The 13461-nt window shown below is 39.6% G+C and overlaps 2 protein-coding genes across 2 annotated transcripts in view; one reads left to right on the top strand and one right to left on the bottom strand.

Annotated features, from left to right (window-relative positions):
- eloal (elongin A, like) overlaps nucleotides 1-2971 on the bottom strand; it is a 7506-nt gene extending 4535 nt beyond the window's left edge. Inside the window, exons 1-7 of the mRNA XM_037685434.1 lie at nucleotides 2894-2971; nucleotides 2091-2147; nucleotides 1883-1995; nucleotides 907-1801; nucleotides 715-826; nucleotides 474-635; nucleotides 297-394 (exon numbers count right to left, since the gene is read on the bottom strand). Of these exons, the coding sequence (XP_037541362.1) occupies nucleotides 297-394; nucleotides 474-635; nucleotides 715-826; nucleotides 907-1801; nucleotides 1883-1995; nucleotides 2091-2147; nucleotides 2894-2971 (1515 nt within the window). The remainder of the gene's footprint in view (nucleotides 1-296; nucleotides 395-473; nucleotides 636-714; nucleotides 827-906; nucleotides 1802-1882; nucleotides 1996-2090; nucleotides 2148-2893) is intronic.
- Nucleotides 2972-4457: 1486 nt separating this feature from the next.
- Nucleotides 4458-8601, top strand: klhl31 (kelch-like family member 31). The gene is made up of 3 exons (XM_037678848.1): nucleotides 4458-4535; nucleotides 5753-6952; nucleotides 7052-8601. Exons 2-3 carry the CDS (start codon nucleotides 5784-5786, stop codon nucleotides 7782-7784), a joined length of 1902 nt encoding a protein of 633 aa, XP_037534776.1. The 5' UTR covers nucleotides 4458-4535; nucleotides 5753-5783; the 3' UTR covers nucleotides 7785-8601.
- Nucleotides 8602-13461: the final 4860 nt, after the last annotated feature.

The following is a 13461-nucleotide window of genomic DNA, read 5'->3' as shown; positions in this document are numbered from 1 at the left end:
ACAGCACTCTACTAGATCTATAATCAGTACTTTATCACATTCATACACTGATGGGACACACATCGGAGGCTATGAGGGGTTCAGTGTCTTGCCCAGGGACACTTGGGCATGTGACCACTGGTGGAATGAACCAACTCTTACATTGGAGGACGACTGCTCTAACCACTCAGCCACAGCTGCCCGAGAAAGAAAAAAAAAGTTTTTTGTAAAGACTAAACCCCAGTGCTCTTCAGGTAAACTTTCTTAAGTGACCACCACGTGCACATCACCAGTAAACTAATACAGGACACTCTTACTGGGTTGTATTCCTCAATGCGGAGCAGCTGTTCAGGCGTGCACCTCTCCAGCACCGGCTCAAGAAGCTCAAACGGGACTCCGCCGGTTTCATACAGCACTGAGGAGAGACCCCTGCACCTAAATATAAAATCCAACAGAGGGACAAAACTCTCAGAGCCTCAGCGGACGTTACTCACGGTTGATGTTGTTCTGGAGCGTGCGGATGCACTGTTGATACAAGCTCATCATAGCCGGGAGAAACAGGGTTTTGGCACCGGAGTACACCTGCATCTTGCTGTTGAGCCGCTGACCGGTGAAGACCGCGGACTCTTCGTCACAGAAGTCAGGTTCTTTCTCAGCTTTAAAACCAAAGATGACACATCAAGAGCAAAACTAAAAAAAAAGGGGGTGATAATAAAAGTAATCTGTACTGGGTACATACAGTACCTTTATTTTCTAAGTAGTAGTCAATGCTTGAAGGCTTTTCCAGTTCCGGCAGAGCAGCAGGTAAAGGAACATCCATCAGATGCATCAAGGACTCCTGACGCTTCTACGATTTAGAAATTATTACAAATTTAAACGTGGCTCGCACTTTAAAACGCAAAGTTTTAGGATAGTTGTTAGCTATACCTCGTCTGGACTGGAAGCAGGTGGTTTCGAAGGGTCCATGTCAGGGGTCTTTGTTTGCCCTTTCGTCACGTTTTTAATCGTCTTGGGAGCTTTTTTAACTCCAGACTGATCTTTTCTCTTAAGATTCACGTCGTAATTCAAGTAAGATTCAAAAGACAAGGAGGGCTCTTCTTCGTCACTTTTGCTCTCCTCCTCGTTACGTTCCATTTTGGCCTTTTTGCGTTTTGAATGTTCATTATTTTCGGAGTCCGGTTTGTATTTTAGACGGTCGTGCTTCTCCTGTTTGTTCTTTTTCCTTTTTCTCCTTTGGGTTTCGGAGCTCGTTGACGTTTCAAAAGACCGGCCGTCTTTGGCTTCTTTTAACTTTTTGGAGGGTTTGTCACTGAATGACAAGAAGTCTTTGCTTTCCATTGATGATTCTTTTGGTGACTTTGATTTGGATTTTTGTTCTGATGCAGAACTTCCATTTCCATTAGAGCTTTTTAACTTCACCCTGGAGTCAGATCTGGATTTTTGAGGACCCTCATTCACGTTTTCATCTGCAAGCAACGCTTCACTTCTTTTCTTCTTCTTCTTTTCCGTCTTGTCATCTTGGATTTCGGCTTTGCTCATCAAAATGTTCTTCTGAAGGAGACTTCCTTGTTGATTTCTTTCAGTGTTTTTATCGTCCTTGGATTTTCTTCCCTTCTCCTCGCTCCGTCCTTTGTCCAAATCATTTTTTCTACTCCGAGTTTTAAAGGAGTCGTCATCCGTGGCGGTTTGATTCTTGCCATTAGATGATAAACAGTCATTTTGCTCGTCTTCATTTGATGAATATCCATTCTCGGGAGAGCTTTGGTCATCTTCTACAGTTTTAATAGAAACAGCCTCTTGCAAACATCTATTCTCTCCATGACTGCTTGAAGTGGAAAATTTTTGATTAAGACATATAAATGAGGCTAAATCAGTTTTACATTACAGAGAAAACCCACGTCACCTTGTGGACTGCTTGGGGACCAGTTTTTTCCAACCTTGAACCAGCGACTTGGCTAATTCTCCAGCTTGCTTGTGTCTCCGCAACGAATTAACCGTTTTGCCAATTCCCGTCTCCTAATGTACATTTAAAACCTCATTAGTGCATTTAAATGTCACTTTCACATAAATAAATTTTTTTTTTTAAATCACTCTTTGCAGCAAAGACTCACAGCAAGAATGTCTAATGTGACATCCAGATCCTTCAGTTTCTGCAAAACTTTTAGGACCTAAAACGAGATAAAGGAGACGTTGACACCGTTGACGAAGTCATTCGAATACTAATTTAATGATTGATTTGCACAAACGGCACATTAAATGAAACAGACACCAAATATGGTATTCCTGATTTGGAATCGCATTTGCTGAATAAGCATTTACAGCAGAAGGCTGTAAGTGATCCCCACACCCCCCCACCGTACTCCTTAAATGGGTAATCCAAATCGATAGGTGCAATATTTGTCTTTAAAATTGATTTAGGTGTGTTTTTATGCATCTAAAATCCCTTTGGTTCAATCATATTCACATGTAGATTAGCACATGTCTAATTACTCGTGTTCCAGTCTGCAGAGCACCCCCACCTTCACTGGTGATGGACAAGAGCCATAAGTTTAGGAGCTGGGTGGAGGGATTCCAAATATAGCTGCTGCAGAGACCCTCCACAGCAAAGGCTTGTGGGAGCAACTGAACAAGCTTTTATTTTGAAAAGGCCTCGATAAGTTTTTGCAACTAAACTTATCGAGGCCTTTTCAAAATAAAAGCTGGTTCAGTTGCTCCTACAAGCCTTTGCTGTGGAGGGTCTCTGGATGAGACAGCAGGTGGTTGCAAAGATATTAGAAGGGCAGAATAAAACTATCAGCGGAAAAACTGGGATTTTTGTCAAGTCAGGACCAGAAACAAGAGTTAAAAGTTAAAATTTAAACCCGTAATAAATTTAAACTTTGTGTCCTGCGCGTAATAAATAAACTGTATCTACCGTGGCAGGCTTTGATGTGTCTGACAGCTGAAGTTTGAACTGCATGATTTTCTTCGCCACATCCGAGCGCCTGGCCATCACGGTGGTTCGCGTGCAACCGCATGCGCACACCGGGCAGCGCGTGCGCGTTGATGAAAATACTATAATGGGCGGAACCGACAGTCATGAAGAAGCAGATAAAAAAAAAATAATAACAATAATAAATCCTCCTCAAACTTGGAAACAAAACCACAAACGAAGTGGAATGAATCCGCGCGTGCAATAAAAATATTCGTCCGTTTATTGTAATTTTTGGGGTTTTTTGAAAGAAAAACGTGAAGTTCCAATAATCTCTGCTGAGTCAAAATAAAATAAAAAAATATTAAAGATGGAGGCTGCTTGAAAGTATGGAATACCATGTTTGCCCAAAACATAAATAAATTGAAATCATCAAATAAAAATATGCCAATTAAATAAATATGTATTTAAATCCTAAAATAGGGTGCTGAAGTTATTTTTGACTAAAACTTTTTGTTATTTAGATTACTTTATTTCATAAGTATTTTCTTCATACCTATACATTTGTCTTAGATAAGGTTACTATGGTGTTCAACATTTTTCCCCAGAACTGCTTTTCAGTGAACTTTTTTTTTTATTTTGAAGTCATCTATTTAGATACCATAATCAATATCAACTAATTATACAATGTAATCAAAAAGCTTCAGAAATTGCTTTTTCATTTTCTTTTTTTATTGTGAAAACGCAGTGTGAATGCTGAGTGTTTTAATGTAAATAAAAGGGAAATGAGTTGTTAAAACTAATAGCTAAAAGATAAAATGTGTAAATGTATACATAAAATGTAAAACATGTTCATGTTCATGTTTGTGCTGATGTTCAATGTTTTATGTTATGAGTGCTTAGTGTATATTTAGTTGATGTTTTTCTTAGTTCATATCTTAGATGTTATTACTGTTTTTCTTATACATTTTATTGTTGGATGTAACTGGGACCCCGTGTACATAATTTCGCTCCACCACATGTACCACATGAGGTGCGAATGACAATAAAGAAACTCTGACTCTGATAAAAGCAGCAAAATACCTAATATGTAGCAAAAAGCTAGGTAAAAGCAAAAAAAAAGACAGTAACTTTTTTTAATAAGAAAGCATAACATTTTGTATTGCTAAAATAAAGTGGATACAATAGTGTTGACGAATTTTAGGGTTTACTCTTGTAGATGTACACAGCCTTACAGTACGGGAGAGCTAAAGCCACAACGTATTGAATAATCATAAAAACGAGCCGACTGTGTGTGACAGAGCTCTGCCACTTCTCATTATGAAGAAATCTATAACTATAAGATGAAAATTAACAATTCCATACATAGTTAATGATGTAAAATTAAATTAAATTGAAATGTATTACTTTCCATGAACACAAGTTAAGTACCATGTTGACATCAACTCGTTTAAGTGATGAGGGAAACTATGGATTAGTGGGAAAATGCCACACGAATTGCACAATACTTGATTGGCACTGGCTCCTCAAGAGGAGGAGTTAACGGCATGTCTTTTTCTGCAGGGGTGAAGGCTGGTCTCTCTCTGCTGCTCCAGTAACTGGAGGCACAAGTTCCTTCTTCATCAGCCTCAACTTCATTTCTCAGGTAAGCACATTTTATTTGTGCTTCATTAATTATCACAATTGCAACAACTGACTCGTTTAATGTCCAAGTTTTTTTTTTTACAAAAATGCTCATTTGTCACTTTATTGGGGTTTTATAATAAACGTGTGTAGAGCTGTGGCTAAAGGGAGATTCTATACATAACTAAACATACTAACAGATTTAAGTCTGCTTGGTTTGTGTCAAAGTACGGTGAAATCCCTTTTGCTAGGTGATGACTGCATTTGTATTTACACTGATACGTGAAAGAAATAAAACGATGCAGGTTTTTAAATTTGAACTCACTGGTCATTATAGGCTTTGAGACATGAGGCCTGCTGCTCATGTCTCAAAGCCTATAAAAGGAACGTCATGAGAGAGCCACCCCAGAGTTGCTATTCCTGTACATGCTGCTGATAAACTGTGACAGATGCAGGGGGGGGGGGCATGTTGATGTGCTCACGCCTTTCAGAATCACCTGGTGGTGCACATGATTTTACAATTGTCAGGGACTTCTTTATTCTAAAGGTAAAAATAAAATAAAAAAAACTTGATGGCTTTTGTAATTCTTACAGAAACAAGTCACATTTGACACATATTTGGACTGGGGTTAAAGACAAAACTGTAAAAGTGTCAGGTATCACGATGCAGCTGCAGATTTTCAGTCTTCCTAGTAAGTTCATTCAAAGATAGCTGGATCCCTGTTTTTATTCTTGAGCATATTCTGATCTTTTTTCTTTCAGAACTGATGAGTGAAATGTTTTCAGGATGTTAGCAATAGATCATTTGGCTTATTTAGATTGTGTATTGGGTTTGCTTAGAGATGCCATTTTATGAGATCTGAGGCGACCCGAAATTTTGGATGCTGAGTAAACAACTCCAGACACTTCAGTGTTATTTGTGTCAGTCCTTGATGTTTTGGGGAGGCCCTTTGCTGAATGTTAGCACCAAGAGTGGGTGAAGGTGTGGGAGGTTGGTCTTCAGAAATGTCGAGACAGGAGGAAAGCTCCAACGTGACTTCCATCTGAATGTCAGGATGCAGGTTTTTCCAGCAATGCATTGTTGTTGATACAAGTTGAGCACTGTTACTTATGAATGAAGCGAGTTGCATTCATCTGTCTCTATCTGCTTGTCAGACAGGTATGACACAGCTTTAACTTTGCTGTGTTATACTTTTGAGCTGTGTAGATAATTTCTATGACATATATCTCTATTTTCAGAAAAACTGGGCTGAGTACCGCTGCTACAGCCATGGCACCCAAAAAGAACAAGACAGCCAAAAAGAGTAAAGGAGACATAAACGATATCATGGTGGAAAACAGCCCCGTTAACAAGTTCAATGGATTAAACACCCTGATAGAAGGAGGGAACGGCTTCAGCTGTATCTCAACTGAAGTCACTGATTCTGTTTATGCCCCAAATCTCCTGGAGGGCTTGAGCAACATGAGACAAGAAAGCTTCCTCTGTGACCTAACAGTCACCACCAAGTCAACATCATTTGACGTCCACAAAATCATCATGGCCTCTTGCAGTGAGTACATTAGGAACACCTTGAAGAAAGACCCAACTCTTCAGAAGATTGACCTGAATGAGCTTTCACCGGTCGGCCTTGCTACTGCCATCACATACGCCTACTCAGGCAAGCTCACCTTATCCCTCTACAGCATCGGCAGCACAATTGCTGCAGCCATGTTGCTTCAGATTGGCACGTTGGTAAAAATGTGCAGCGATTTCCTCATGCAGGAGCTCAGTGTGGAGAACTGCATGTATGTGGCCAACATTGCTGTTGCCTACGACCTTAAGGAAACCAAGGAAGCAGCTCAGAAGTTTATGCGGGAGAACTTTATTGAGTTTTCAGAAATGGAGCAGTTCCTGAAGCTTACGTACGAGCAGATCAACGAATTTCTCTCTGATGATTCCTTGCAGCTGCCCTCTGAAGTCACAGCTTTCCAGATTGCCATGAAATGGTTAGACTTTGATGAGAAGAGGTTGAAGTATGCAGCAGATCTCCTGACTAACATCCGCTTTGGCACGATTGCCCCTCAAGACCTGGTGAATCATATACAGAATGTCCCTAGGATGATGCAAGACCCGGAGTGCCACCGTCTCCTTGTTGATGCCATGAATTACCATCTGCTGCCATTTCAACAGAACATCTTGCAGTCACGCAGAACAAAGGTCCGAGGTGGCCTCAAAGTGATTCTTACAATTGGTGGACGTCCTGCTTTGACCGAAAAGTCCCTCAGCAAAGATGTTCTCTACAGAGACTTGGACCAGGTTTGGAATAAGTTGACAGAAATGCCAGCAAAGAGCTTTAATCAGTGTGTTGCTGTGCTGGATGGCTTCCTGTACGTGGCAGGAGGTGAGGACCAGAATGATGCAAGGAACCAGGCGAAACATGCGGTTAGCAACTTCTGCAGGTACCAGATAATTTCTGTGTTTTTAACTGCTGTCATGCTTTTTTTTTCTTTTTTTTTTATAAAACTAGAAAATAACTCTTCATTGCAACTCATTTTTAGGTATGACCCTCGCTTCAACAATTGGATTCACCTGAACAGCATGATCCAAAGGCGCACCCACTTCAGCCTCAACACTTTCAATGGCCTCTTGTTTGCCATTGGAGGTCGAAATGCTGATGGAGTTCAAGCCTCTATGGAGTGCTACGTGCCCTCATCCAACCAGTGGCAAATGAAAGCTCCCATGGAGGTGGCACGCTGCTGCCACGCCAGCTCCGTTGTCGACGGCAAGATTCTTGTATCAGGAGGTTACATCAACAACGCCTACTCTAGAGCTGTGTGCTCTTATGACCCTGCCACTGACACCTGGCATGATAAGAGCAGTCTGAGCACACCTCGAGGGTGGCACTGCGCTGCCACCCTTGGAGATCGAGCCTATGTCATTGGTGGCAGTCAGCTTGGAGGTCGGGGAGAGAGGGTGGACGTCCTCGTTGTTGAATCTTACAACCCACACAACGGCCAGTGGAGCTACTGCGTGCCTCTTCACACAGGAGTCAGCACGGCTGGCATTACCATTTTGAACAACAAGCTCTATCTCCTCGGAGGCTGGAACGAAGGTGAGAAGAAGTACAAGAAATGCGTTCAGGTTTACAACCCCGACCTCAATGAATGGACTGAGGATGATGAGTTGCCAGAAGCTACAGTTGGCATTTCGTGCTGCGTCGTCACTATACCGACAAGAAAAACACGAGAGTCCAGAGCCAGTTCAGTTTCATCTGCACCAGTCAGTATATAAGAATCTAGATTACAGCTATGGTCTAGTTAACAAGTCTACAAATCTCCAGTTTCTCAGTCTGCAATCATGGGTTTTTGGACCCTTCTAATAAGTGGAACTCAGCTTCCTTTATTTGGGCAAAGATTGACAAATTGCAAGGTACTTTTGTCTTTTTTTCCTTTTTCTTGAAAACAATTTGAAACCGACGGAAAATCAGAAATGTTATTTTACATGCATTTTGATGCGAGATGCCAGATGATTTTTTTTTTAAAGATAAACAGACAAAAGTTGATTTTTTTGGGGGTCCAATTTAGCTTGAACGTTGTCTTTCAGCCAGCATGTATACCTAATGCCTAAAATTCAAGAAATTTTTTAAGAAAAAAATTGCACCTATGCAACGTCTGAATTTTGTAACAGCCCTTTTAGACGACTTTAGCTACAGGGACTCACGTACGGTACTTGAACAGAAGTTGGAGTTGGAATAGGGGTTGGTGGCTCCTACCAGGAGTAAGTGCTTAAGATTGTTGTTAACTCAGCCGATGGTACAGCTGCAGTTTCTCTGTCAGCTGCAGCTTTCAGCATGTATACTACATGTCATATGGCCACCATAAGCACCATTTGTATGATTTAACGAGATTCTGTATTTTAAAAAATGGTGAGGATTTAACGGGTTAAGATGTATCGGTAGTGAATTATTTTAATTTGTAAAACATAATTTAAAAAACATCAACATGTGACTAATGTTCTGAGCCTGAGCTTTTCCAGAAGTCCTGAATTTTCTGAATGCTCATGTCTTTCCATCTTATGTTTGTTTTTAAATTAAAATGATAAAATGTAATCTTCTCTGAGCTCTGTCATTTATTACAAGCTTTGCAAAGTTCATGATCATTAATTTCTGTAACATAAATTCAGTGGTGGAGAAAGTACTCAGACACCGTACTTAAGTAAAAGTACAAATAGACAGACAAAAATGTACTCTAGTAAAAGTATCACATTAACATGTTTACTCAAGTAAAAGTAAATAAGTACTTGCTTTTAAAAATACGTAAAGTATTAAAAGTAAAAGTACTTGCTGAATGCATTACCTATAATGCAATGGTCTACAATATCATTAAGTGTGACTACCATATGTATATTTTCTGTAATACATTAATAGTGTTGAGCCATTTTAATGAACAGATAATACATGTTTTTATTGTGTCTCTGTGACACAGTTCACACCTGGACTTGTGATTCTGTGCATCAGAATTTCAGGGATGACCTGCAGAGTTAAATGCCATTAAGCAAAATAAGAAAGAGGAATGATTATTATACCTTTGCAAGTTTTTATTTAACACAAAGCAAAACCAATGTGTCATTTTAACTGCATTAAACATATTTAAGTAAAAGTTGTTTGCCTGAAAAAAGGAGCATTAGCAAACAAAGGAATAGGCTCTGATCATTTCAACTCCAGTTTGTCTACTCTAGTTAAAATACTGTCTAGTCAACCTTGTAATGGGTCAATAGTGAACAATATTTTAACTTCCTGACGCCATTTTCAAAACTTGGACCCGAGTGTCGAGCCATTTGGAGACATCTCTTGTCTCCTAACATCCCATTAAATGACACATTTTAATATTGCAGAAAGAATTTCTTGTTCAAGTTCAGAAGAAGTTAGTTTTCAAAGTTTTTTGAGTCCAGTCTGTCTCTTTTGGGAGAGAGAATCTGTCCTGCTGTACTGAATAGTCTTTCAATACTCTTTCAATAATCTTTCAATAGTCTTTCAATACTCTTTCAGTAAGACCATGGGTGGTGTGTATTATCTGACTGACTCTCCACGGGTGGAATCCATTTTGGGTGTATTCGCGGTGCTGTGGGTGCGTCCAGCTCAATGACGTACAAGAATATACGTCCATATTGGCCCAGCTCTTCTTGAAGACGGGGTCTAACGTTACCTGATTATTTTGCAGTGATTCTATGGACCAACTCCCCTCTCGCCATTGGTTAATTTCAAACTAACGAACAAATCAAAAAAGCACAATGTGAATGTAACTTGTAACGCAACACATTGTAGAAATGTAGTGTAGTAGAACATACAGATACTTAATGTAAAACGTAGTGAAGTAAAAGTCAAAAGTACCCACGTTTAACTCTACTAAGTAAAGTACAGATACATTAAAACTGAACTGAAGTACAATAACAAAGTACTTATATTTAGTTACATACCACCACTGCATAAATTCTAAAAAATAAATATTATTTTGAGAGTTTGTAAAAATATGACAAAACACAGATAGTCCAGCAGGGGTCACAACTCTGAATTGTAACTTTTATTTTTTTATTGTCTATAATGATGATTAAACTCTAAATAATAAAACCACTGCGTAGCTTAAAGTTGAAGTTACAGTTTATTACACAATTTTGCGCCTGTGTTTGACAAAAATTCAGATTTGTTACATTTCTCTAACTAGAAAAAAAAAATACTTGGTGACTCTATATTTACAGTGAGAGATAATGCTGAGTCATTCATAAAGGGTCATTTCCAACCCTGAAGTTTGTTGAATAAACTCAGTGAAACATTCAAATATGATTTGTCTTTTTTAATGGGTTATTTATTTTTATCATAGTTTTAATGCTTGGGGTCATTTTGGTGTATACTTTGAAAAAAAAAATTTAGGGAAAACAAAAACTTGATGTGTAATTTTACACCTTTTCATGAGTTTTTATGGTAAAGCAACTTTTTTTGTGTGTGTGAGAATAAAAAGAACAGTTGGGCATTATTCTATTTTTAAACATAGAGGAAGCAAGGGTGAAAATGTGCATCTAAAGTTCTGCTGCATATTTTTTTAATGAGTGTGACAACAGAAACATCATGGAAGAAAAGCAATTTAAGATCTCAAACTGACAAATGATAAAATGAATACTTATATTTTTATCATTTCTGTCTGGGTGTCACTTTAAAAAAAAAAAAAAAAAAAAACTTTTTTCCTGTTTTTATTTCTGCGTCTGTAAACAAGTAAAAACTTCTTGTTACACATTGTTATTTATATCAGTGTCAAGTTGTACCAACACCACAATCATGGAGCTCACTTTTGTTGTGCAATCAATGCTGCAGCCACTCGTACAGCAATTAAAGCATAAAACCTGTCACTGATTTATTTGGTGGTGTGCATATACACGTCACGTGTCTGATAGTTCCAAAGAGTGAGCCATCTCAGATTCACTGGTTTCATTAGAGGACATTTCCCTGCTTTAAATATTGCATGATGCTGTAACAAGAGCAATGCTTACACACCCACCATCGTATTTCACATGACTTGTTTATAGCAGAATCTAAAATAATGTAAATACATTTGCACTAAATAATTTAAAGATGTCGCAACTTGTTGGACCCTTGAGTTAAAATACAAAGCTAACTCGTGAACACACATAAAACTTCCCTGTGTTTTACATATTGTTTGACTTGGAGATGAAATAAGATGTGGAGGTGTGGCGTATGTGCCATATGACTCTTTTTCTTTACTATCACCATTGTGTTGCTTTTGCATATTACATAATGCGCTCCAACTTGTGACCAGCATGTGCTGCAGTCTTGACTAGAGGCTTTGTGAAAGAAATAGCTTTCTGTCTCATTAGGTCCAGGCCAACTACAGGATAAAATAACGGAATATGTAATTCTCCTGATGCATACTCAATAATCCACGCAGATAAATCTGACAAGGTTAAGTCATGTCCTCTGGACAGTCTTCTTTGTTGAAACATCTTTTATCCAGATGACTTCTTCAGTCTGAGGCGCTGCAACAAACTCTGTTTTATAAACATCACCTTCTCATAGTGTAGCACACTTCTCAACCAGTTTGCTGGTGACAGAAAAAACGAGTTGTTCACATTCAAAAGGTGGACCATGAGCTTAACAATTGATCATTACTGCCTTGATGGACACTTGCTAGGCTGAGTGATGCAATAACAGCATTGTAAGAGGGGGACAGTTGAACACGGAGGCTTCCGTTCCACCCCGTTTAATGATTGACAAGTTCTCTTCACAAAGATGGCTTCCTTCACTCCTCTCTCAAACCATTGTTCCTTTCTATCAAGGATGTGCACATCTTCATCCCTGAACGATTGACCGCTGGCCTGGAGATTAGTGTTGACGTCAGAGTCTTGGGCTGATGATGTTGCTCTTCTGTGCTGGACCATCCTTTTGGCCAGTGGCTGATTAGTTTCCCCGATGTAAGACTGATCACAGCCCTACTGGCACTGAACAGTATATACAATACTACTCTGTGCTGGGGGACTGGATCTTTGGGATGAACCAGTCTTTGCCGTAATGTACTTTGGGGTTTGAAAGCCACTAGACGTCATCTTTAGAAAATAAACGTCTCAGTTTCACTGCAACTCCTTCACAGAGGCGATTCTAAAATCTGCCTTTTAGGAGTGCCTAGCCCCCAGTGTTGATAATAGCTCTTGGCTTGAACAACGGTATAAGGATCTAAGATATACACTAAGATATACGCCAAACGAACGCCAAAAGATCCAAGATACACGCAGTCCAAACATGAGTCTGTGGTGAGCAGATGCTACAAATGAATACAGCAGCATGCATGGATACGTCACATATCACTAATTAAAGTTGCATTTTAGTGATTTTGTTAACAGTGATTATCCTGGTTAGGGATTCATGAGTCTAACAGCCTCAGGGTAGAAGCTGTTCCTCAGTCTAGTGGTTCTACACATAATGCTCCTCAACCTCCTGCCTCAGGGAAACAGGGCAAAAAGTGTGTGTGCTGGGTGAGTGGGGTCCTTCATGATGCAGGTGACCCTCTTCCTGCATCTAGAGGTGCAGATGTCTGATGGTGGGGAGGCTGACTCAAACTGTCTTCTGTGCAGCCTTCACCACTCTCTGCAAAGCTTTTCTTTTTGCAGCTGTGCAGCCTCCATGCCACACGTTGATGCTGGACCACAGGACGCTCTCCACTGCACACCTGTAGAAGGAGGTGAGGACTGAGCTTCCCAGTCCAGCCTGCATCCAGCAAATGTGGCCCTGAATCCAGCCCTGATGAATCCTGGGCATCCAGCCCTATATGTATTTTGTACGTTGTTAACATTATATTTCTTTTTCACTTTTTGGTACTTTATTATGTACTTTTAGTGCAAGCTTTAGTAGTTTTTTTTTTTTTTTAGTGAGTTGAATTGGTTCTTCTCCTGAAAATGTCATTGCTCTGCTGACCTTGCGTTAACCTGCATACGACAAATAAATAAACAAAACATAATGAGAAGAAGCCTGACCAATAGCTCTTCTTGTGTGAATAGAGCACGCTTCTCTTCTCTCATGCATCCTAGCACCCCCTCCCCCACCCCACCACCTTCTGCAGGTAAGGGCGTTTCACTTCAGGACAAATTGAGAAAGCTGATTGGTCATTTGCTGATGAGGATTAATTGACAAGTGGTGTTGAGGATCTGACTTGCGCAAAAAAATCTTTGATTTTACTGCCCGTATGTGTCATCATTTATTCCATATTTATTCCAAATTTATTTAATATTTTGGTGAATCTAAGGTTTGAGAACTGAGCTTCCTTACAAAATTGTAATGATGTTTTTTTTGTTGTTCGTTTGTTTTTTGGGGGTACTGAGTTATAATTTAGGGGTACTTGAGCACCCCCAAAATGAGGCTAAAATCACCTCTGCTCCCGCAATATATGGAATGGCCACTGCTCTGAGT

Source organism: Nematolebias whitei, chromosome 1 (genome assembly GCF_014905685.2).
Source record: "Nematolebias whitei isolate Nwh7 chromosome 1, NemWhi1, whole genome shotgun sequence".
NCBI lineage: Eukaryota > Metazoa > Chordata > Actinopteri > Cyprinodontiformes > Rivulidae > Nematolebias > Nematolebias whitei.
This window is presented reverse-complemented; position numbering and strand designations above follow the sequence as displayed.